Raw genomic sequence first — 26,062 nt, forward strand, 5'->3', positions numbered from 1 at the left:
TTTTAGGATATTAGATATTTCATTTTCTTATGGTAAGACAAAGGATTAAGGCAACTAAGACGTACAATGTACCTACCGTGTGGCAGGCACAGAGGCAAGGGCTTTTACATGTGTTATTTAATGTAATTGTAATTCTCACAAAAGCCGTCTAGAGTTGAAAATATTTCCAACTATAAATGAGGCAAATGGAGTGCAGAGAGTCTTAATTATTTCACCCAAAGTTCAGTGGTAGAGGCAGGATTCCAACCCAGGTCTGGTGGGCTCCAAAGCCTTGTTGGTTTGCCATTCCTCTCGCTAACAAATGAAACTGGTCTGTGACTTTTATTTCACCCCGCTTCCATAGTCACTGGTGGGACTTATTTAAATTAATCAGATCCTTCAAAGTATCCCCAAGTCCTCCTTTGAAAAGAAAGTCGGGGGGCAGGGGGAGGAGCAGAGGAGAGGAGAGAAAAGGAAAGGAGTCAGAAAGAGAGAGAGAGAGAGAGAGACCTGGCGGTCTCAGCTGGGTGCCAAGGTTTCCTAAGCCCAAGTTCCCCAAGGTTGAGGCTGCATTAGCAGGCCAACAGCTTCTAGTAATCCACTTTTATTTAATTAATAGTGAAATTGTTGAAGAATTGCAAGTGGTGTTCTGGTTCAGAAACCTTCCATTCTATGGGGCATTGCTTTTGCCTCAGACTCATAAAACCAAATGCCCTGCCTTAGGATAATAAGTGAACATGAGGTAAGAAAAAACACAAGAGGTAAGAAAACACATGAGGTAAGAAAAAACACAAGAGGTAAGAAAAAACACAATGTCACGTGTAAATTCTGCACTTGTTCTCAAAACAAACCTCTCCTGTGTTTGCAATTAGGATGTTATCTAGGAGTATATTCAAAACTTTTGAGGTTTTTATTTTAGTTTTTCTTTTATTATGTGCTGTTTTAGTAATATCAAAGAATACATGTAATATATAAGTTATATGGCATAACAATAAAATTTATGTTTATGAGCCCTGATTAAAGAATCAACAACATTAACATCATCATTGCAACAACCCTATTAGAATGGAAGCTCTGTGAAGGCATGGATTTTTGTCTGTTTTGTTCACTGCTATATCCCCGGGACCTACAAGAGTGTCGGCCACATAATAGGAGCTTAGTCAATATTTTTTAAATAAGAGCATAAATCTACTTATATCCTCTTTCCTCTTATCATCACTCCCAGCCTCCCCTCAGGGGTAGCCACTATCCTATTTTAGGGTTTTAATATTCCCTTGCATTTTGATAACTTTTCACATGTATATTCCAAAATAATATATTGTTTGCTTTTGCTTCTTTTTGAACTTTATATAATGGAATCATATTGTATGTATCCAATTGTGAGTTATGACTTTTACACAATATTAGTATTTGAGATTCAACTATGTGTAGCTCGATTCCATTCCTTTTCATTGCTGAATTGTATTTTATTGGATATGTGTGCCATAATTATTTTTCTCCTGTCAGTTGATGTTGATCTTTTATGCTTTTATAAACAAAACTGCTATGACTGTTCCTGCATGTGCCTCCTGGTACATATGTGCCCGACTTTCTCTAGGATATAAGCCTCAGAGGGGGACTGCACTTGGAATTTTTATTTCCAGAGCCCAAAGTTTAGCTCATGAATCAGAGCTGCAATGTGCCATTTTTCCACACTAGGTCAGGATCAGTGGGAATGCTACCCAAAATATTTTCCTAGTGGGGGAATCGGGGAGAGGCAGAGACTGTCCTAGTGAGGCCAGGAGTTACTATCTCAGGTCTCTAGTCAAAATGGGTTGCAATTAGTAAAAGTCCAGATTCTGAATCCCCTTCACTATTTATCTTCCTCTTCCTCCTTTACAGTTATTTTTGTTCAAGGTGCACTTTATTAAACTCATACCTAACAAACAAAACTCTAATGAATATTTTGTCTTTCATTGATTGTAAATTCAATTAGATTCTTTGAAAAAATTTTAACTGTATTTTCACTTTAGCATGGATGAAAATTTCGATTTCTTTAAAAAACATTTTTAATAATAACACAATAAAGTCTACCCTCATAACAAAATTTAAGGGCACAACACCATATTGTTAACTATAGGCACAATGTTGTACAGCAGATGTCTAGAATTTTTTCTTCATGCTTAACTGAAATTTTATAGCCATTGAACGGCAACAGTCCATTTCTATTTCTTAAAAGTCCTTTACAAAATGAGTTATCCGCATGTTTCCATTTTGTTTATCTGAGAATTTTTTTTCGTTTTTCATTATACTTTAAGTTCTGGGATACATGTGCAGAATATGCAGGTTTGTTACATAGGTATACACGTGCCAGGGTGGTTTGCTGCACCAATCAACCGTCATCTACATTAGATATTTCTCCTAATGCTATTCCCCCTGCTTGCCCCTCACCCATCACTGGCCCCAGTGTGTGATATTCCCTGCCCTGTGTCCAAGTGTTCTCATTGTTCAGCTCCCACTTATGAGTGAGAACATGCAGTGTTTGGTTTTCTTTTCTTGTGTCAGTTTGCTGAGAATGATGGTTTCCAGCTTCATCCATGTCCCTGCAGAGGACATGAACTCATCCTTCTATATGGCTGCATAGTATTCCATGGTGTATATGTGCCACATTTCCTTTATCCAGTCTATCATTGATGTACATTTGGGTTGGTTCCAAGTCTTTGCTATTGTGAATAGTGCCTCTGTAAACTAAGTGTGCATGTCTCTTTATGGTAGAATGATTTATAATCCTTTGGTTATATACCCAGTAATGGGATTGCTTGGTCAAATGGTATTTCTAGTTCTAGATCCTTGAGGAATTGCCACACTGTCTTCCACAATGGTTGAATTAATTTATACTCCCACCAACAATGTAAAAGCGTTCCTATTTCTCCACATCCTCTCCAGCGTCTGTTGTATCCTGACTTTTTAATGATCACGATTCTAACTGGCATGTGGCATGTGGCATGTGATGGTCTCTCATTGTGGTTTTGATTTGCATTTCTCTAATGACCAGTGGTGATGAGCTTTTTTTAATATGTTTGTTGGCTGCATAAATGTCTTCTTTTGAGAAGTGCCTGTTAATTTCCTTCACCCACTTTTTGATGGTGTTGTTTTTTTCTTGTAAATTTGTTTAAGTTCCTTGTACATTCTGGAGATTAGCCTTTTGTCAGATGGATAGACTGCAAAAATTTTCTCCCATTCTGTGGGTTTTCTGTTCACTCTAATGATAGTTTATTTTGCCGTGCAGAAGTTCTTTAGTTTAATTACATTCCATTTGTCAATTTTGGCTTTTGTTGACATTGCTTTTGGTGTTTTAGTCATGAAGTCTTTGACCATACTTATGTCTTGAATATTATTACCTAGGTTTTCTTCTAGGGATTTAATGGTTTTAGGTCTTACGTTTAAGACTCATCTTGAATTAATTTTTGTATAAGGTGTAAGGAAGGGGTCCACGTTCAGTTTTTTGCATATGGCTAGCCAGTTTTCCCAACACCATTTATTAAAGAGGGAATCCTTTCCCCATTGCTTTTGTCAGGTTTGTCAAAGATCAGATGGTTGTAGATGTGTGGTGTTATTTCTGAGACCTCTGTTCTGTTCCATTCATCTATATATCTGTTTTGGTACCAGTACCATGCTGTTTTGGTTACTGTAGCCTTGTAATATAGTTTGAAGTCTGGTAGCGTGATGCCTCCAGCTTTGCTCTTTTTGCTTAGAATTGTCTTGGCTATGGGGGCTCTTTATTGGTTCCATATGAAATTTAAAGTAGTTTTTTCTAATTCTGTGAAGAAAGTCATTGGTAGCTTGATGGGATTAGCATTGAATCTGTAAATTACTTTGGGCAGTATGGCCATTTTCATGATAATGATTCTTCCTATCCTTCAGCATTGAATGTTTTTTCAGTTATTTTTGTCCTCTCTTATTTACTTGAGCAGTGGTTTGCAATTCTCCTTGAAGAGGTCCTTCACATCCCTTGTAAGTTGTATTCCTACGTATTTTATTCTGTTTGCAGCAATTGTGAATGGGAGTTCACTCATGACTTGGTTCTCTGTTTGTCTGTTATTGGTGTATAGGAATGCTTGTGATTTTCACACACTGATTTTGTATCCTGAGACTTTGCTGAAGTTGCTTATCAGCTTAAGGTGATTTGGGACTGAGACGATGGGGTTTTCTGAATATACAATCATGTCATCTGCAAACAGAAACAATTTGACTCCCTGTTTTCCTATTTGAATACCCTTTATTGATTTCTCTTGCCTGATTGCCTGGGCTGGAACTTCCAATACTATGTTGAATAGGAGTGGTGAGAGACAGCATCCTTGTCTTGTGCTGGTTTTCAAAGGGAATGCTTCCAGTTTTTGCCCATTCAGTATGATATTGAGTGTGGGTGTGTCATAAATAGCTCTTCTTATTTTGAGATATATTTCATTAATACCTAGTTTATTGAGAGTTTTAGCATGAAGGGGTGTTGAATTTTGTCAAAGGCCTTTTCTGCATCTATTGAGATAATCACATGGCTTTTGTCATTGGTTCTGTTGATGTGATGGATTACATTTACTGATTTGCATATATTGAACCAGCCTTGCATCCCAGGGATGAAACCAACTTGATCATGGTGGATAAGCTTTTTGATGTGCTGCTGGATTTGGTTTGCCAGTATTTTATTGAGGATTTTTGCATTGATGTTCATCAGGGTTATTGTCCTGACATTTTCTTTTTTTGTTGTGTCTCTGCCAGGTTTTGGTATCAGGATGATGCTGGCCCATAAAATGAATTAGGGAGGGTTCCTTTTTTTTCTGTTGTTTGGAATAGTTTCAGAAGGAATGGTACCAGCTCCTCTTTGTACCCCTGGTAGAATTCAGCTGTGAATCCATCTGGTCCTGGACATTTTTTGGTTGGTAGGCTATTAATTACTGCCTCAGTTTCAGAACTTGTTATTGGTCTATTCAGGGATTTGACTTCTTCCTGCTTTAGGCTTGGGAGGGTACATGTGTTCAGGAATTTTTCTATTTCTTCCAGATTTTCTATTTTATGTGCCCCAGAGGTGTTTATAGTATTCTCTGATGGTAATTTATATTTCTGTGGGATGAGTGGTGATATCCCCTTTATCATTTTTTATTGCAGCTATGATTCTTCTCTCTTTTCTTCTTTATTAGTTTGCATAGTGGTCTATCTACAAAATAGACTGTTTATCTGATATTTATTTTGTAATTTCTAGTAATAATAATCATTATCATCATCAGCATCATCATTATCATCTCCTTTACCCATACATACATTTGTGTCTTTCAAATAACAATCCCATCTTGGAAGTACATCCTCATCTGTAGCAGTCTTCACTCTGCTTTCTTATATCATTTACTATCTTATTTTATAATTATTTACTTCCTGTCTTTCTTCTCTAACAAATAGTATTTTTTTAGGGCCAAGGAAATATCTCGATCACCACTGTATCCCCAGCATCTACCCCTGTGCCTGGTCCATAGGGCTAGATGCTAAGAGTTGAGTTGAATCAATCTACCTAATCTTAACCTTCAGTAGCACAACATGGTTTGTCAGTGGTTAAGAATCTACACTTTGGAGTCAGACTCACCCAGGATGGAATCCTGGCATTGCCACTTATTATTAATAGATGTGTGACCTTGAACAAGTTCACTTAATTGTTCTGAGCATCAGTTTCCTCTTCTGTGATATAGGGATGATACAGAGCTACCTGGTAGGTTGTTGGAAGAATTAAATGAGATGATATGTATGATATGGCCTGACACATAGAGTGCCTAAATACACGTCGTTCTGATTTTATTTGGACTGTTTGTGTTAGTAACAGAAGTCAAAAAGGTGGAGAAAGGAGACAGGTACTTGGGAAAATTTTCTATTTCTTCTCCATGTTTCATTCAGGACTGAGGAAGGGGGCACAGTTTTTACCCAAGGAAATGACATTTTTAGCCAAAGGAATTATGATCTTAGCATTTAGCTGAATTGTATATTGGAAGTAAGCTCTTTCCCTGTGGAACTTATGGCCTTGCTAGCCTTGGTTTGTTGGAAGTGTTCTTGCTGCCTTTCTAGTTAGAGTAGGGAAAGGAAGGCTTGTGGGGAGTGAAGATAGGCCATGATATCAAGCCACTGAGTGTGCAAATCAGTAGAACTTTTTGATTGCTTTCTGTTGTACTTGGGACTTGAATAAAGGCTGATATTTGTGTCTTGCTGGTAAAGTGCTTGTAAAGTGAGTGAAAGTTTTCTTTGTTCTTGTCCTGCCAGAGCTTTTCACTTGGGGCTGAGGGGAGAATAACTTTTCATGTTTTTATTTTTTTTATTCTGATGACTGTGCTGAGCATTTGAATGAAAAGGCCATTGGTGGAAAGTAAAGGTGAATGGTGAGAAGACAATAGGGTAATGGAAACTGTAATGGACTTGGAGTCAAATTCTTCTGAACTTCTCCTCTCTAAGTCTTACTTCTTTCATCTGTACAATGGATATTAAAATGAGAAAATAAGCTTGTCTTCACAGAGTTATTGTTAGGTGTTGAAATCACCTGACACAGCAAAAAGCTCTCATTAGGGCTCATTTTCCTTCATTCCTTAGTAAGGAAGAAGTACTCATAAAATACAGCAGTTGTGCTCTTGTGAATGATAGCATGGGCAGTTGTCATCTCTCTGAGGCAGATTAACCTAGAATGCCACTTGAGTTTTGTTTAATGCTTAGGCATAAGACATAGGAAAGACAAAAGTTGACCTTTGGGTAGTGAGAACAACGTTCCATTTTGTTCAAACTTGAATTTTTTACTATAGGAGACTGAGAATTAACCTTCCATGAAGGTTTTAGGATTTGCTTTCTGACTCTTCTCTTTCATATCCACCTGAAAGAGCTTGGACACAGATGTTCTTGGAGAAAGGCAGTTAAACAAGGTGACTTCTGAAGCTCCATCCTTGCCCAAAGAACTTATGAGTCCCTTAGTGGCCAAGTATTTTGATGGTAGTAGCCTAAAAGATGTCCAGGATCACCGTGCATCATTTTTTCAACAGAAGCCTCAGGCATAGGGATTATACTTGGTACTTTATGTTGTGGAATGAAATCTGGCAGATGTCCATGTGATCTAGAGAAACACCTAAGGAAAGTGAAGAAATGGGGGAAAAAAGAATAAGACTTGTATGATAATACTAATCACGATCCTTGTGTATTTATTCCAAGGACATTTTATCCATTATCTGATTTATATTACCACTCACAGCAGCAGCTCAATAGGATAGGAGATATTATCCCTATTTTATAGATGAGATTTGAGGCTCGAGGAGCTAAATTAAGGAACACCAAATTCCTTTGATATTTGGTCTGGTTTTGTTATAGTTCTCCCTTTGGATGAGGTAAAGTCACAAAGCTGGGTTCATATCATTTAATTAGTCTGAAAATGTTGCCTGAACACCACCTTAAGTTAGATATCTTAACCTCAGGTTTCCTACCTTCATTGCTCCCTCTTATAGACATAGACTATGAGATTGGCTAATCCCAGAGAACTTCCCTAATCCTTTGGCAAGATCCAAAAAGGCTCAGTCACACCCTATGACCACCATCTTTAGGAGAAGTCTCAGAAAATTCAGCTTCACACTAACTCACTTGAGCATCAAATAATAGCAGTTTATGCATGCAGGTTAATCCTGAAGACCTCAGACTTCACTTGCCTATTTTTGCCATTCAATGACATGTGTTGCATTGGTTTTTTGTGTCTTTCCAGTTTGGAGACTGCCAGGGACCATGTTTTGCCCATTGACTATTACTTTCCACCCCAGAAGACCTGCCTGATCTGTGGAGATGAAGCTTCTGGGTGTCACTATGGAGCTCTCACATGTGGAAGCTGCAAGGTCTTCTTCAAAAGAGCCGCTGAAGGTAAAGGGACATGCACATGCACTTCTGTTTCCCTTTCTCCTTTACCTTCCAGAAAGAGACACTAACCTTTCAGGGCCCAGGATTTTATCATCTCAGAAACAGAGTCATTGACAAGGCCCTATCAAATAACTTAGGAGCCTAAGGAAGCAAATTTTTGTACTTGCTAGTTCCCTGGTTTCAGCAGCCTTGTTTGTACAGGCAATGTAGGCAGTGAAGGTGGTCCCAGCTGGGGCTTGGGGCTCAGTAGGTCCTAGAAATGAAAGAAAAATTAATGATTTGAAAAGATTTAATTTCCTCCCTTCTTGTTTTCTACTCTGCTGGCTAGTAAAGGAAAAATTTGTCCTTATTAGAGAGGTTAGAAGTGGAGAAACCCCAACTGAGTCTCCAGCCTGTTCCTTGGGATGAATATGAGACTGTTCCTTAGCAAAGGCTTCCTGGCCTCAGCCCCAGAAAGAGAGTGTTCTCACTCTTCAGCAGACTATCAGTCTCTGCACCTGCTCCCTCCTGTTGCTGCCTCCTTGGGACCTGTCTTTGCGTTAATAGTTCCTAGGTAGGTAAGAACTCAGAGTGAAGAAACACATTTATTCTCCTCTCCAGAGACCTGAACTCAAAGCCTGTCCATTAGTCCCTAATCTTAATCTAAGGTAGCATCTTATAACTGGCTAAATTGGCTCAAGCCCTAGCTCCTTAGTTTTATTTAACTTAGAACAACTCATGTCTGCTCAACCCCTAGAGGTGCTCAGCCTACATTCTGCAGTAGAAACTCCCATTTTCAGGCCTCTTATATATGGTAATGTCTCTTCCTCTAACCACCCAAGGCTTAAGCTTCCTGCTTATCCACTTCACTCTCCACCCTGTATTGAGGGCTTTCTTCTCAAATGGACATTGATGAGGAGCCCCTAGAGAGAGATGCTGTGCTCTGGGACCAGACCCATTGTCAAACGCCAGTATTCACCTCTGCCCCGACTTTCCCCAAAGAGGTACTTCCTGCCAAGGCCTTTCTCTTTCCTCTCACTGGCTGGAAGTGTTGAGTTCCACGTCAGAATCATAACAGAGAACCTTTCCTTCTATAAGAGCTATAAACCTTGAGAACAATCTTAAAGATAGGTATGTAGGCCACACCATTCACCACAAATGTACTGATACTCATCAGAGGATGGAGGAAGCACCAGAGGGTTTGAAGCATCTAGAGAAAAGGTAGAAAGAGAATGCCCTTTAACTGACCTCCTCGATGATAGTCAATCACAATGATGAGTGTTAATTCATCATTTTGGCTGGGTGGCAGAAATATCTATAAAACAGAAGCTACTATGTTGTTTACTTCCAGTCCTCGGGGCCCACAAGAAGGCAGCTATCATTTGGTATTACTAAAAACATGCCCCATGTTCAGCTCATACCCCCAAATGACCCATTGCTACTGTTTATGCTGGGCTAGCGTGAAGCCCAGGGCCCTAGTGTCTAGGTCTGGGCAGTGAGGCCTAGAGCAGAGCCTAAAGAACCTGAGAGCAGTGCCTTCCTTTCTTCAGAGTACTCATGAAAGGATGGCTGTCAGAAAAGGAAGTGAGGAGGGGCTCCAGAGACTTCAGACCACCCCAACTTCCCCAGTGAGACCCTGGCACTTCCCCATACCCTCTCACCCAGTGGGCCCTGTCTATAGAGCAGAGAATGAAACAGGGCAGTCATCTAGAGGTAGTGTGTCAGCAAGCCCAGGCACCACAGTAATAGCAGCCATATCAGATGGGAAAGGAGTTCAAGTGAACAGACAAGCAAATTCAATGGTCAGATAGATTAGATTATACTTGATGCTGTCTCTGGGTTTTACAAATCTGGGTCACCAAATTGTTATTTTCAGGAAACAGAGGAAATGCTCAATCACATTGTGAAAGGGAAGATTTTACTGTCGTATCATACATCCTACATGGGAGCTATCTGCAGAAGTTAGAGCTGAAGGATGGAGACAGGCAGAAGGGCAGCTGGTAGGGCTGCCTGGGAGGACCTCTGCCATGAGGTGGATCCTGTGCCATTTGAGAACAGGGAAGAAAGCAATGAGGTTGTGGGGAGGGAATCACCCAACTCACAGAACATACAGAAATCCAGCAAGGTTTCAAAATGCTGTACACCCTAGAGTCTCTTAAGTTAGGGAAACTCTCTGAGCTCATGGGGCCAAATGCTCTTGCCTGCTTGAAATATGAAAAATCAGCAATGGATTCCTTGCAAAACCAGGAAAAGGGTACCTTCTGAACCCCTTGGTTATTTTGAAATACGGACCATAAATTTCAGTCCTGAGCCCTTTGAAGGTAGGAGAAGGTGGTTTAGAAAACACAGACACACACACACACACACACACACACACACACACACACACACACACACACACACACACACACACACCCCTAAATAAAGCAAAAAAAAAAAAATACTGGTGTTTTCTTTCTCCCCACATCTGTAAAGTTGTTGGATTGATTTTACTGCCATAGTTATCCCTATTTGAAGGCAGGGGGCTGTCTTATTACCCAAAGAGGACATTTATTGATTTGATTATCTTTTTCCATTTTTACAGTGCATCTTTTTCACCCATATGGCCTTTCTGGAGGTGGTTCTCAATCTGGCTTGTTGAAATATCAAATTACACCTGTCTTAGAGAGAGTAGAAACAGAAATCTTTCTCTTCCTCATTTTCTTGTTGTAGTCAGTTAACTCAGACTGTGTATTCAGACTCTTGATTATCACTTAATTCATAGTTTCAGAAATCTCTGGAATGGGCACAAATACAGGACTTAAAAGCCTGGCATCTCAGACAGAAATATATTTCTAGCTTTGATGGTTTATAATACATGGGACTTACAGAAATATATTTCTAGCTTTGATGATTTATAATACATGGGACTTTTAGGCTGTCATTGATGCAGGGCTCAGCACAGAGTCAGTTGTAATATGGCCAGGTTTTGTTGTTGAGAAAGACTGGGAATGGGGAGTCCTACATTTTCTCCTTGTCAGTAATATTGGAGAATTGGGGTAAAGGTGAAGCTGGGCAGGGAAAGGTCTGCATAGAAAAAAGGGTCTGGTGAGAAAAAATAATGCTACTAAGCCATGAGGGTAAAATGACCAAATTATGGTTGACAAAAACTTGGTCATAGTGTGTGGGGGGAGGGTGGGGGGTGAGGGCAGAGAGAAAGTTGATCTAAGTCTGTGTTGGGGGGCAGTGCTTGGTGGGATGAACTCTGGGTTAGAAACAGGCATGTAGGGAAATAGTTGGTTTATGGCATGGGTAGGATGAGTGGGGTGGTGAAAGGGAAGGCATTTTGAATGCTAAGAGACCAGGAAGTCAAAGTAAAGCAATACCCATAAACAGAGGTAAGGGTTCAGAGAGGTTTTAGTTGTATAGTCTTGGATAAGAAATTTCCCCTTTTGAACCTCAGTTTTTCTTGACTGTAAAACAACGGACTTGAACTAGATATTTCAAAATGTGCTTCCAGGTTAGACATTTTGTGATCGTTCTACAAATTACAAACATAATCATCATCATTTCAGCAAACTCACATGTATTTATACCTGCCTATGTTTTTGGTCTTGCTTTCCCAGAAGATGACTAATCCAAGATCCTAATCAATTAAAGAAGCAATCTTCAGATGGGGATAGAGCCAGCTGAGAGAGTATACTATGTATGGAGTGGGTTAAAACTCAGGACTCTGAGATTTTTACCTTGTGATCATTGCTGGGTAACTTCCTTTCTTTTCTATTTTCTCATCTGGAAAATCAGGATATGAATCCCCATCTCTACCTCATTATGTTTCAAAGAGGGTTGATTAATCCATCATGTGCATTATGTACTCAAGAATTTACTATTTTTCAGATATTTTCTAGTAAAACGTTGGAGATTATATGTCCATTTGTTTTGTACACATGGAGTGCTGTTTGGTACACATCATAAAATTGAAACTGTAGTTTACATTCTGAACGCAAAGAATTACACCATCCTCACTGATGTTTACAATAGGTCCCAATTTAGTTTCTTTGGCAAATTTTATGTAAGTATGGCTTTGATTCTCTCTCTCACCCCAGGTTTTTGTTAGGGAAGAAATGCAAGTGAACCCTCATTGAACTCTTTCTGTCCTTTAAATCCATTCTTTCCCACCTCAACTCATGTGGAATTGAATGTTACCTCTAGTTTGGAGTCTAGCAGAGAGTTTTTGGTGCATATCAGTGTCCCCTTCACTCCCTGACTTTTCGAGTAACATTTCCCAGAGGCAAATTAACTGTGCTAAGAGGATCTGCTTGCAGCTTCAACAGAGCCTTCATCAGGTATCTTTGGCCAAGGAGTTGACTGATCCTGACTTTGCGAGTCCTAGAGATCTTTTCACAAAACTCCTCTCATGTTTCTGTCTCTGGTTTTCTTAAAAGTCACAGACAGACTTTAGATTTAGGGGTTGGTTAACTTTTTGTAAAGGGCCATGTAGTAAATATTTTAGGCTTTGTAGATCATATGGTCTCTGTGTCAACTACTCAGCTCTGCCTTTGCAGGATGAAAGCAGCCATGGATAATACTTGAACTAATGGAAGTAGCTGTGTTCCAATAAAACTTTATGGGCACTGAAATTTGAATTTCACTTAATTTTCACATATCATTCAATATTATTTTTCTTTTTAACCATTTAAAAATTTAGAAATCATTCTTAGCTCGTTGGGTCTCACAAAAACAGATGGTAGAGTGGATTTGGTTTATGGGCTGCAGTATGTTGACCTCTGCTTTAGATAATCACTTCTGTACTTATAAATCTGCAAAAGTTTTATGTTTCCCGTCTCTTGGTATCTTAGTAGCTCTCTAGATTATCTAATTTAAAAAATTTTTCTCAGTAGGCCAGTCAAAGTTTGCACATCTTGTTAGCACAGAATGCCTGGCCTAGTGGCTTCTTGTCCCTGAGCTTTTTTACTAAACAGGAGAAAAACTAAATGTCTAGAAATGCTAGAAGAGGATACTATTTTGTTTTAATGATCTAGTAGATCACTCCTCCTTGCAATACCAAGAGGAGAAACTGAAAATGTTTCAAGCATTTTCTAGACTTCTGTGTTTTAAATGTGTGGATAACTATGAACTACATAAGAAAGAACTTTTCTGGATGACACATATATTCCAGATGGCAAAAAGGAAGCGCTTTGGGGACTCTCTGGTAACAAGTGTCATGGAAAAATTCTGTGTCTCATAGAAAGTAGATCCCAGGAAGCCAGCTGAGTTGTGAATCTGCCATATATTACCTCATGATTCTGTCTTCGCACACTCACTGGCTTAATTCTGGGCCTCCCCATAACACGACTAGACCACAAGCTTGCAGAAGAAATAATTTAGCTCTGTAACTCATTGCAGTTGGTGCCCACCCAAGTCTCTGTCAGTGCCCAATTCGGGAGCCATGCCAAGAATTTGCCATTGCTGCTTCGTAGTGGCCCTGTGCCTGCTTATTTATAGCCTGTTCATTTTATGAAACAGGGATTAATAAGAAGTTGCCATAGTACTTGCACCATTATGTAAATATCTGCAATGCTTACATAACCTTTGTCACTTGCAAGATTTTTTGAGTCCATTGCCTTCTGCTACCATGCCTTACCAATTTCCTAGTCCTTTATTATTATTTTTTAATTTATTATATTTAACTTCTGTGATACATGTTCAGAATGTGCAGATTTCTTATATAGGTATACACGTGCCGTGGTGGTGTACTGAAACCAACAACCCGTCATCTGCATTAGGTATTTCTTCTAATGCTATCCCTCCCCTAGCCCAGTGTGTGATGTTCCCCTCCCTGTGTCCATGTGTTCTCATTGTTCAACTCCCACTTATGAGTGAGAATATGCAGTGTTTGGTTTTCTGTTCCTGTGTTTGTTTTCTGAGAATGATGGTTTCCAGCCTCATCCATGTCCCTGAAAAGGACGTGAACTCATCCTTTTTGATGGCTGCATAGTATTCCATGGTGTATATGTGCCACATTTTCTTTATCCAGTCTATCATTGATGGGCATTTCGGTTGGTTCCAAGTCTGTGCTATTGTGAATAGTGCTGCAATAAACCTATGTATGCATGTATCTTTATAGAAGAATGATTTATAATCCTTTGGATGTATACCCAGTAATGGGATTGCTGGGTCAAATGGTATTTCAGGTTCTAGATCCTTAAGGAATCTCCACACTGTCTTTCATAATGGTTGAACTAATTTACACCCCCACCACCAATGTAAAAGCATTCCTATTTCTTCACATCCTCTCCAGCATCTGTTGTTTCCTGACTTCTTAATGATCGCCATTCTAACTGGCATGACATGGCATCTCATTGTGGTTTTGATTTGCATTTCTCTAATGACCAGTGATTATGAGCTTTTTTTCATATGTTTGCTGGCCGCATAAATGTCTTCTTTTGAGAAGTGCCTGTTCATATCCTTCACCCATTTTCTGATGTGGTTATTTTTTTCTTGTAAATGTGTTTAAGTTCCTTGTAGATTCTGGATATTAGCCCTTTGTCAGATGGACAGATTGCAAAAATTTCTCTCATTCTGTGGGTTGGTTGTTCACTCTGATGCTAGTTTCTTTTGCTATGCAGAATCTCTTTAGTTTAATTAGATTTCATTTTGGCTTTTGTTGCCATTACTTTTGGTATTTTAGTCATGAAGACTTTGCCCATTCGCAATTGCTACAAAGAGAATAAAATACCTAGGAATACAACTTACAAGGGATGTGAAGGATCTCTTCAAGGAGAACTACAAACCACTGCTCAAGGCAATAAGAGAGGACACAAACAAATGGAAAAACATTCCATGCTCATGGATAGGAAGAATCAATATTGTGACAATTGCCATACTGCCCAAAGTAAATTATAGATTCAATGCTATCCCCATTAAGCTACCATTGACTTTCTTCACAGAATTAGAAAATACTACTTTAAATTTCATATGGAACCAAAAAGAGCCCATATACCCTAGACAATTCTAAGCAAAAAGAATAAAGCTAGAGGTATCAAGTTACCTGACTTCAAACTACACTACAAGGCCACAGTAACCCTTATCAATTTTGTATGTGCCTCTCCATATTCTGTAGCCAGAAGCTTCTTCAGTCCTTTAAGGGAATTTCTGGGTGACTATCAAACTCTGGTAGTTCATTTTTGCAGTTGACTGCTATTGTGAGGATAAGTGTCAGACTCACTCTCTCTTTAGAGATAGAAATTACGTATTAATTATCTGGATTCTAGACCCACAGCAAGGAGCAAACTGCTCCTCAAAATAACTGAATTCTGCGAGAAGTCATCATTGTAAAACAACAATATCTTCAGTTATAGTAGCCATGTGTGCGTGCTTCTGGAAACTGTTTTTCAGATTTTCATCTTCCTTCCCTGTCTCTTCATAGCTAGGCAGCTGCTTTCAGCCTTGTACAGATGCTAGTGAGCTTTGTACCTACAAACCTGAGAAAATTGAACTGAGATTTGGAGGTGAATGACTCTTGATAAAGGGAACAAGGTTTAGAATTCTCAGTCCCTTTGCTCCCAGGCTGTGTTGTGACTACTTAGGCACTCCAGTGAAATCACTATTCCTCCTATCTAGACTAATGCCTATCTCTGCAGAGCACCTCATGAGAACAGGCCTGGTAGTAATATCCTCATGCATTCAGTCAGCAAATATTTACGGAGTGCTTACTACATGTAGGATATTGGGCTGACATACTCAAGATACAGGGCTTGCTTCCAGGAGGTTATAGTTTATTGATCATATAAGTGGCATTTTTTTTTTGAGATGGAGTCTTGCTCTGTCTGTGGCCCAGACTGGAGTGCAGTGGCACGATCTCGGCTCACTGCAAGCTCCACCTCCCAGGTTCATGCGATTCTCCTGCCTCACCCTCCCGAACAGCTGGGACTACAGGGGTGCACCACCACACCTAGCTATTTTTTCTATTTTTTTGGATTTTCAGTAGAGTCAGAGTTTCACCTGGGATTACAGGCGTGAAAATGTGACAATCTTTAAAGCTCTTCAGTGGATGAAAGGCCACCATATCTACTGTACATTTGAACTTTGCAACTATCTTGGTACAGAGTGAGAGGTTATTCTCTTGGTTTTCCATATGAGTAAACTGAGGCTTTGCCAGTTCATCAACAGGTAGTAAATAATATATCTGGAATTTGAACCCAGGTCTTCTGGGGTCAAAGGCAGCATTCACTCTGTTCCATCACAGCAGCTCCTCAAATAAGCCAACATAGAAACCAAGTACTATGCCTAGGCAACAAGGAAGGCAGCAATGAAGAGCAACAGCAGAGTGAAATATGAGAGAAGGAATTAAGAAAGATGTTAAGTACTGTGGGGAGTAACCGAGAAACCACCAAGTATCGCTAACATCACAGGGAGCTTGTCTTCCTAAGAAAACTCCAAGCACTTAAAACAGCTGGTAGTTCATCAGCAACTCTCTTCATTAGATGTGTGAGGGACATGTGGGTCATAGTCCTTCTACCAACTTATATGCTTCAGGGGGAAGTTCTGATTCTGATGAGACCCAGCATGGTTGCTCTTAATTCACTGTTGTCACACAACTATAAAACAGGAAGCACAACTTAACACCTGTGATCATGAGAATTTTGCTCCTTATGACCAAGCTAAAGAAAGAGCTTAGACAGGATGTGTGGATATAAATGTAGATTCATGGTTCCTTGGCTCTTTGGTTTGAACCTTCTCAGCAGAGCATGCCACAGAGTGTTTTCGATGGGGCCAGTGGCAAGAGAAATCCATTTCCCTCCTCCTCGATGTCAGAAAATAGAGAATATTGTCTTTCAGGATAGAATTAAAAAGTCATAGAGGCAGCAACTTGTTTTCCTATATTAGGGATTTAAAATTCTGTTTTTCCTTCCTCTCCTGAGTCACATCATTGTGTGGATGGACCTTCATTTCATTGTGGTATCTGGATGTGCACCCTGAAGACCATGGACTTCTAACAGTTCCTTAAGTTACAGAAGCACATTCCTATAGGTCACAAGCTCATTTACTTACAGGATGGTTGACTCAGTCACAGGTTATTTCATGAAGATACTTAAAAGATTTGCAGTGTTCAAAACTACAGGATCTTTAAACACTAAAACTTGAAGGAAGGGAACTTGGAAATCAAAAAATCTGGTCAAACCATTTCATGGAAAAGGAAAGTGAGGCTCAGAAAGAGGAAATTACTTTACTGGGTTTCTATAGCATATAAATGGCAACAGTGAGAGCCTCCCTGCCATTTCTAGTTTTCTGCCTGAGAGACCCTCCTGCTTCACAGCTAATTAGCAGAGTCACAGAGGTCATTACCTTGCAATTCTCAAGAATTATGTGAGGCAGCATAGTAAGCATTTATGGCCCTTGGTTCCCAGAAGGAGCTTAGTCCCTGATAGTCCTCTCTGCCTTTGCCATTGTGTGAGACTATCTTCTGTAACTGTATGTCTTCCCCCCAGTAAGTTAATGAGTAATAAAGGTATTCCGTAGTGAGAGGACTCTGTAAGACAATTCCTGGTGTAAGGATTGTTGCAAGGTTGTTTTGTGTGTATGTGCATGTATAAACTTTTTTAGGGAGTGTATTCATAGCTTTTACATGGATCTCAGAGGCTCTATAACCCACAGAAGATTACAGAATACTGGTCTTGTCTTTGGTAAGGATTTTATAGACCCATAAGGGAGTATCCTGACTACAGTGATATCCAACATGGCTATTTAATGCCTGGCATTTTCCCCACATAACATACGTTTATTCAACAGTCAGTGCCTACTGTGTACATGAGACCTATACCAGGCACTGGGAAAAGAGACATGAAATAACAGCTAAAACTGTTTATTGAGCAGTCAATATGCATGAGATGCTTTGTAGGCATTTTCTTATTCAATCTGTATACCCTCAATTTACAAATGAGGGAACCAAGACACAAAAGAGTTGAGTGATTTGCCCAAAGTCATACAAATAGTCAGTGGCTATGTGGTAAATATAACATGAAAGAGTGAGATTACTGCTGTACTAAAAGTAGGCACATAATCCCCTGAGCAGATACTATGAGAGAGGGATTTATTTTACCTGGAAAGTTTAGGAAGGCTTCACAGAGGAGTTAAGGGTTGATCTGGATCTTGAGGGATGGATAAGAATTTGCCAGATACAAAAAGGTAGAAAGAGAACTTCAGGAGGAGGGAACAGGTTGAGCAAAGACAAGGTGATGTGAAAGCGGGAGGCTTGTTTGGGGAGCATTATGGAATCTCGAAGTCATTGTGGGGAATCTCATCAGATGCAGCAAGCTGCTTGACAGGCCTTCAGTTGACTCTTTGTACCTTGCTCCCTCCCCATGCTGAGCTGTCCATAGCTGCCCTAGGCTGGTGTCTGGGATTTTTGGAAGGTTACTATCCAGGTAGTGTAACAAGATGCAGTGCAAGAGCACCAGATTGGGGCTCTGGCTCTGCTACTGACTTACCACCTGGCCTTAAGCATGTCTAGTTCCCTCTTTGTACATTAAAATCTCCATTGGAACAGTAACATGGTTGTATTAAATGATCTTGAAGATTTTAAAAATAAATATATAACAATATAAATCATTAACAATAATTTTAGTAGTAAATTTCTAAAATTTTACAGATAATCCACATTCATCCATTGGCCAATGGTTCACTTTGTATGCATAGTTCTTTGGGAAACAGGCAGACCGAATTTCAATCTTTAGTTGTAAGACTTAATACATATGTGACCTCGAGCAAATTATATTGAATGCCTCTATAAGGATAATAATATCTCACAGAACTATTGTAAGAACTAAATGATGTGTAATAAAGCTCCTGGTACTCAGTAAGTTTTGTATCCTTTTCCTAGAGTGAGTCTTGGTCATAGACACGCATATACTTGCAGGGGTCCCTGAGTAGGCAGAAAGAACAAATACCTACCACAGTAGGTATCTGTGGTATTCCCCAGGTAAAGGAGACCTTGGGTTGGTGTAAGATTTCACTTCACTTTAGAGTTACTTAATTAGGGACCAGAAAGGCCATCAGCATCTGTATGAGAATATAACAAAGGTCAATTTCTTCCTCTTTACTTTTTACCTCCCTTATGCTGTGAGTAACATTCCCCAGCCAGTCCAGCCGGCACGTGTTCTTTGCCTCTCCTGACTTCCAGACTTTGGTCTTGAAGGTGTCAGAGCTCTCTGTGCCCCCAACAAGATAAGTCTGACCTCCTCAGCAAATTCAACTCCTAAGCCACTGTCCAGGAGAAGAGCTAGCAAGGTCATAAATTATTCTCCATATTTTCCAGCCATTGGTTTCCCTTGTCCAGCCAGAGGTGTGTCTTAAAGTATGCTGAGGCCAGATTCAATAGAAACCTGAGCCAGCACCTGTGTAAATAATTTTTAAAACTCCATTTCCTGAAGCTGGATGAATATTTTTTAAAACTAAGCTGGATTATCTTTTATCTAGCATTCCGTTTCCTACATTCCTAGTGCTATGGACCTCTTGGAGGAATGTGATTTGGTTATAGTGGTATTGTCTTGCTTGTCTGTGTGGGGGAGGAGGACATTTCTTTCAAAAACAAGGTAATACTTCGGTCTGGCCTATGACTCTATTTTGTTTAAAATGAAACTATGGCACTGTACTGGTACTCATTCTGCTTCCTATAGGTTAGCTTTACATCCCTCTGTCTTCACCCACTCTACAGTTCTGATCCTTTTAAAAAGCAGCCAACCAAAACCAGCAAGTACATACTGCTTATCTCTGACTTCTACCTGAATCAACTTCAGATCTTGTCCAAAGCTCCATCTGAAGAGAGGGGGATAGCACCCTTCCAAGAGCCCTCAGGGCCCATCAGTAAGTAGACATCCTGTCCTTGAGGTCTCTTAACTCTGCTCAGCTTCAGAATACAGAAGGGGTTGGTTCTTCATTTGTGTTGTTTATAACTAAAAGCCTCCTACTTCCCGCTTTTTTGCATAGCTTCTTCTGCCATCCCACCTGTGTAGCCTCTTTAACTCCTCCAAAACTCCTCTGTAGCCCGTGTCACTTGGAAAGAGTTTTCTTTGTCTCTTTTGCAACTTGACAATGACTAGCCAGCAAGTTTAAGTTCAAATTATTGTTCCATGGGAACAGAGATAGATATAGGAAACAAAAAAAGGGATATGGAGGTATGGAGTAATTTCCTACCTACCTAGTGAGCACTACTGAGATATTCAAGTGCTCTCTACTCAGGAATTCTATTGATACAAAGGTAAAAAACTTGATCTTAGGTCTAATATCCATTAGTAGTGTGACCTTGGGAAAACGATACCACTCCCAAAGGCTTAGTTTTTTTAACTATAAAATAGGAATAATGATGACCACCCCCAGAGGATTCATAAGGATAACATGAGATAAGGCAACTTGAAATTTCCTAGCATGGCTATAGACTTTTGAAAATAAAATGAACCAAACACTGATAACAGTACTTCCTAGTGCACAAATGAGAAATCAGTCCCTCATCAAATTACAGCACATTTCCAATGCTCCGATTATGTCGCTGTAGAAATGCTAATGTGGATTAAATAATTTGTCTGTTGCTATTTATATGGATAATTTGATAGTAATTATTTTTGGACATGGATAGTTTTGAAGCCTTACAGATGAGTCCATCCCCAAGTACCCAAAACTAAAGAAAGTTGGCTAGAGTGATGGCAAGGTGGCAGCACAGAGCTCCCTGGGTTCTGAGCCTTGTCCCCTAGCTAGGGAGAACTCCAGGCTATAAGCATTTGTATTCTCATAGTCCAATGGCAGGGAAAAGGGCTGAAGGTGAGTACTTTTCACTCATTTATTTTTTCAACAAGCATGTATGGTGTCAGGCCTTGTATGCATCCACAGACAAATGTGAGCTAGCCGTGTCCTCAAGGAGATTTCAGTCTGGTGGACTTGCCTTCCAAGGTCAGTTGCAGCTTTAGCACTGCAAAGAGTATCTACCTGCGGCAGATACAGTGTGATGGGACATGGCAGAGAAAAAATCTATATGCAGAGCCTCCTCATCCCCAGGCATGGAAACAATCCTAACCCAGGCTGGCATAGTAATGGGGCCTGTCCCTATCAGCAGGTTTGGAAGCTTTAACAACAACAAAAACAATAATAATGATGATGATAATCATAGTACCTAATGTTACCAAACATTTTCCATGTGTTAAGTACTATACTAAGTGCATACTTAATCCTCACAACAACTCTATAAGCTAGTAGATACTCTTAACTACTACCCTGATTTTACAAATATGGAAACTGAGGCACAGAAGACTAAGAGAACAGGAATACACCTAATTCACCTCAGTTCAACAAACATCAAGCATCTGTTTTATGTCAGGCCTCGTGCTGGGTACCAGGGAGAGAGAAATGAGTAAAGCATAGTTTCAGTCCAGTGGGAGCAAATGACAGCACACAGTGAACAGGTATATTGCAGCCCTTCTGCTTGAGGTTAAGAACTCATTGTCAGTGATGAATGAAATATAGTCCTTCTCTCAAAGATCTTAAAGCTTAGTAGGAGATATCTGTGTGAAAACAAAAATTAAAGACTGCTGTGATAAGTATCATAAGAGATAAGTAGAAAATGAGAGAGAGATCACTGTAGCAGTTGATTGGTTTAAATCAAAGCCCCCCAAAAAACAGTGTTATTGAGAATTATAGAACAACTAATTGATTTAAATCAAAGCCCAAACAGAACAGTGTTTGCTAATTTTATTTCAGTTTGGTTGATAGATTTTCATTTTTTATTCCATCCCGACAATGGAAGATTAGTGCTTGTTTCCCACCCAAGGATACCAGGATATTTCAGGGACTGTATTACAATATAGTTAAATTATTCCTTTATCTCAAAGCACACCCACACTTTCCCCTATCCTTACCTTTACTCAGGCTATCTCTTCTGCCTCAGGTGCTTTTTCTCTACATTTCCATATTCTTAAGTCCTACCTTCCTTCAAGGCCTCACTCTAATGCCTCCTCCTCCATGAAGCATCCACCCCATCGAAAGGTACCTCGCCATCTCCTGTACTCCCACATCACTTCATGGGTGTCTCTCTGTGGTTCTTACCACTTCCTGCTTTATCTTTCAGTAATGCACTTACAATTCTCTTTCCTCCACTAGACAGAGCACTTCAGACAAAGATTCACTTGGCTGAAACCATGATTTTACTTTAAACACATTGAAAACCTCTACCAGAGTGCATTGTGTCTGGTGTGCTTCAACCTTAATTCTTAAGTATGTGAAAATACATCACCTATCTGGAGGTTTACACTTTCTGCTAATGACTTTATTTTTAAGTCCACCACCCTAACACAGCAAATGCTTAAAACTTGTCTTCATTTCCTTTAGGTCTGGCCCTTGTGCGTGCATATAGTTTATAGAGTCACTGTTTTGCTCGGTTGTCCTCATGCCTCTATATTATTGGAGGTTTAGATTGTTTCCACACACTTAGGTTGTATTCATGTACATTTTTTTTCTTTTTAAATTTCCCTAGCATCCATTTCCACCATTGGAAATTCAGGGTCAAAACAGGGGTTGGAAATTGGAGCATGTGTATCACAGATAACCAATCATGTGTTATGACTTAAGAATTTATGAAAAGGCCCTCTACCTGAAGATATCTTGCTACTGATGCTGTCTCACAGTGTCTGAAACTCCCATCATATGTGGAATTGTTTTGGAAGATTTTGCCTCCTGGGGCACATTCAGCCATAATCAGGAAATAGTATTGAGCATTAGACTGTCAGTATGTCCATTAGCAAGACTGTGGAGGAATGGAATCACCAATATTATATTTTATAGGGGATACAGAATTCAAGAGAAGTTCTGAAGAGAAAATGCTTATCTAGAATAGGAAGACTTAGATACAACATGAAAACTGCAGGCTTTGAGGAGCCAGAGGTCAAATGAAAGCACTGAGTATTTGTTTAGATGAAAGAACAGAAAGGGAAAAGAGAAGCAGAGGAAGGGATAGTAGAGAGAAATGAATAAGTTTTATCCATTTAACTTGGAATCGTGTTTGGCTATGGGCACAACAGAAGCAATGAAATCACTTTATTTTATTTTATTCTTCATAGACAGGGTCTTGCTATGTTGCCCAGGCTGGAGTATGCAGCTCTTCACGGGTGTGATCATAGTGTACTACACCCTCGAACTCCTGAACTCAAGCAATCCTCCAACCTCAGCCTCCTGAGTAGCTGGGACTACAAGTGCACACCACCACACCCAATGAGATCACTTAAAAACTAGGGAGAGATGTGTGAGTTCTGGGCAACCAGTAGTTACAAAACCACGAGGGGTTTGGAAATCAGAAAACCAGCAGAGGCAGGAAAACTCAGGGCAGCATGGCAGATTCAGTATATACAAGTAGGTTCACACCAGTCATCATACAGAATTGTAACTGCTGATGTGGAGTAGAGGCTAGCTTTGTCTGCTGTATGATACCCAAACCTTTAAGAATAGTAGGTGTATATGGGGAATTGGAAGGAGATAGGTGGCTGTATTTACTAGTTGGTCGATTTCACTGAGATGGTTTGGGTATTGTGGCTTCCAGATGCTCAGATTTTCTTTTTTGGGTAGAGACTCCAACATCATTACAGAACTATAAATTACATATGAAAAAGAAAGGCCTCCTATGTTAGAATAGAAAATAGAATGCTGTGGGGTTGAGGGACAGAGGGTCTGTCTAGGAAGTCAGATAGCATTTTCCAGTTCTGTCCCTCAGAGTTCCTTGTCCCCATTGAGACTCAATTTCTCTTACTTTGGTTTCTAGTGTTACCACCCACTGTTCTTTTCCGTCTCAACCCTGAGTATAAGTACAGATCACATTCCTTGGGTTCTTAGAACATAATAGAAATGAACTCTCATTCATCAAAATGCCCATTAGTAAATACTGAGGGAGAACAAACTAGAAATCCAGTATAGAAAATAAAAATAGGATTATATTCCTTGGAATCTCAGAAAAAAACAATGAAGAGCTTTCTTCGGGCATTAGACACCTTCCCATAAGGTGGCTGACTCTCTTTTAGTCATGTCAACTTGGCCCAATCTTCACTTGGTAGCACTTCTTTCTTGTTCATTAACCCATCTGCTATGCTCCTATGGGGTCCTAGAGAAATGCCACTCATGTACACGCATATCCAATAACACAAAGATCACTCTCGACTGACAAGCCCTTTTATGATGCTGTAAGCATTTGACACCCTTGTTGCTAGTAATATCAGTGAGTGACCTGACCCATTTTGGGAGCAGAATATGATCAGTATATTGCCTCAAGGAGGCCCTCACTGTTCTAGAAAATATAATTCCAGAGTTTGCTGACTCACACCGTGGAATATGTGCAAAAATGGATCCTGCAGATAAGCCTTTCTCTGACTAGTTTCAGAATTTTTTTCTGGGTAATATTAATTTTTTTTTTATTTTTGTAGGTACAAAGTAGGTGTATATATGTATGAGGTACCTGAGGCATTTTGATACAAGCATACAGTGTGTAATAATCACCAGTGTCAATGGGGTATCCCTTACCACAAGTATTTATCCTTTCTTTGTGATACAAACAATCCAATTATATTCTTTTAGCTATTTTAAGATGGACAATAAGTTATTGTTGACTGCAGTCACCCTGTTGAGCTATGAAATACTAGATCTTATTCATTCTAACTATATTTTTGTACCCAGTAGCCATCCCACTTCCTCCCCTCCCACTACCCTTCCCAGCCTCTGATAACCATCATTCCACTCTCTATGTCTATGAGCTCAATTGTTTTAAGTTTTAGTTCCCACAAATATGTGAGAAAACGCCAAGTTTGTCTTTCTGTGCCTGGCTTATTTCACATAATGTAATGTCTTCTAGTTCCATCCATGTTATTGCAAATGACAGGATCTCTTTCTTTTTTATGGCTGAATAGTACTTTATTGTACGTATGTACCACATTTTCTTCATCCATTTGCCTGTTGATGGACAAGAGTTGCTTCCAAATATTGGCTATTGTGAATAGTGCTGCAATAAATGTGGGAATGCAGATATCTCTTCAATATGCTGATTTTCTTTCTTTAGGGTGTATACCCAGCAGTGGTATTGCTGGGTCATATGATAGCTCTATTTTTAGTATTTTGTGGAACCTCAAATCTATTCTCCATAACGGTTTTACTGACTTACATATCCACCAACAGTGTATGAAGATACTCTTTTCTCCACATCCTCACCAGCATTCATTACTTCCTGTTCTTTGGATGAAAGCCATTTTAACTGTGGTGAAATGAGATCTCATTGTTGTTTTGATGTGCACTTCTCTGATGATCAGTGAGGTTGAGGACTTTGTCATATATCTGTTTGTCATTTGTATGTTTTATTTTGAGAGATGTCTACCCAGATCTTTTGCCCATTTTTTAATCAGATTGTTAGATTTTTTTTTTCCTATAGAGTTACTTGAGCTCCTTATATACCCTAGTTATTAATACTTGATCAGATGGGTAGTTTGCAAATAGTTTCTCTCATTCTGTGCGTTGTCTCTTCACTTTGTTGATTGAATCCTTTGCTATGCAGAAGCTTTTTAACTTGATGTGACCTCATTTGTCCATTTTTAGTTGCCTGTGCTGGTGTGGTATTACCCAAGAAATTTTTGGCCAGATTAATATTCTGGAGAGTTTCCCCAATGTTTTCTCGAAGTCGTTTCATGGATTGATGTCTTAGATTTAAGTCTTTAATATGTTTTGATTTTATTTTTGTATTTGCTGAGAGATAGGGCTCTAGTTTCCTTCTGCATATGGATATCCAGTTTTTCCAGCACCATCTTTTGAAGAGACTATCCATTCTCTAATATACATTCTTGGCAACTTTGTTGAAAATAAGTTCACTGTAGATGTACGGACTTGTTTCTGGCTTCTCTTTCTGTTCCATTGGTCTATGTGTTTGCTTTTATATGAATACCATGTTGTTTTGGTTACAATAGCTCTGTAGTATAATTTGAAGTCAGATAATGTGATTCTTCCAGTTTTGCTTGGTTCTTTTTCCTCAAGATAGCTTTGCCTATCCTGGGTCTCTTGTGGTTCTATATACATTTTAGGATTATTTTTTCTATTTATGTGAAGAATGTCATTGATATTTTGATATAAATTGCATTGAATCTGTAGATAGCTTCAGGTAGTGTGGACATTTTAACAATATCAATTCTTGAAATTCACGAGCATGGAATACCTTCTA

At 39.5% G+C, this 26,062-nt stretch overlaps 1 protein-coding gene across 1 annotated transcript in view; it reads left to right on the forward strand.

The window, feature by feature from the left end:
* Positions 1-26,062, forward strand: part of AR (androgen receptor) — a 177,320-nt gene that overhangs the window by 99,152 nt on the left and 52,106 nt on the right. The window contains exon 2 of the mRNA XM_011961988.1: positions 7,727-7,878. Within this exon, the coding sequence (XP_011817378.1) occupies positions 7,727-7,878 (152 nt within the window). The remainder of the gene's footprint in view (positions 1-7,726; positions 7,879-26,062) is intronic.

This window comes from Colobus angolensis, unplaced genomic scaffold, assembly GCF_000951035.1.
Source record: "Colobus angolensis palliatus isolate OR3802 unplaced genomic scaffold, Cang.pa_1.0 Scaffold570, whole genome shotgun sequence".
Lineage (NCBI taxonomy): Eukaryota > Metazoa > Chordata > Mammalia > Primates > Cercopithecidae > Colobus > Colobus angolensis.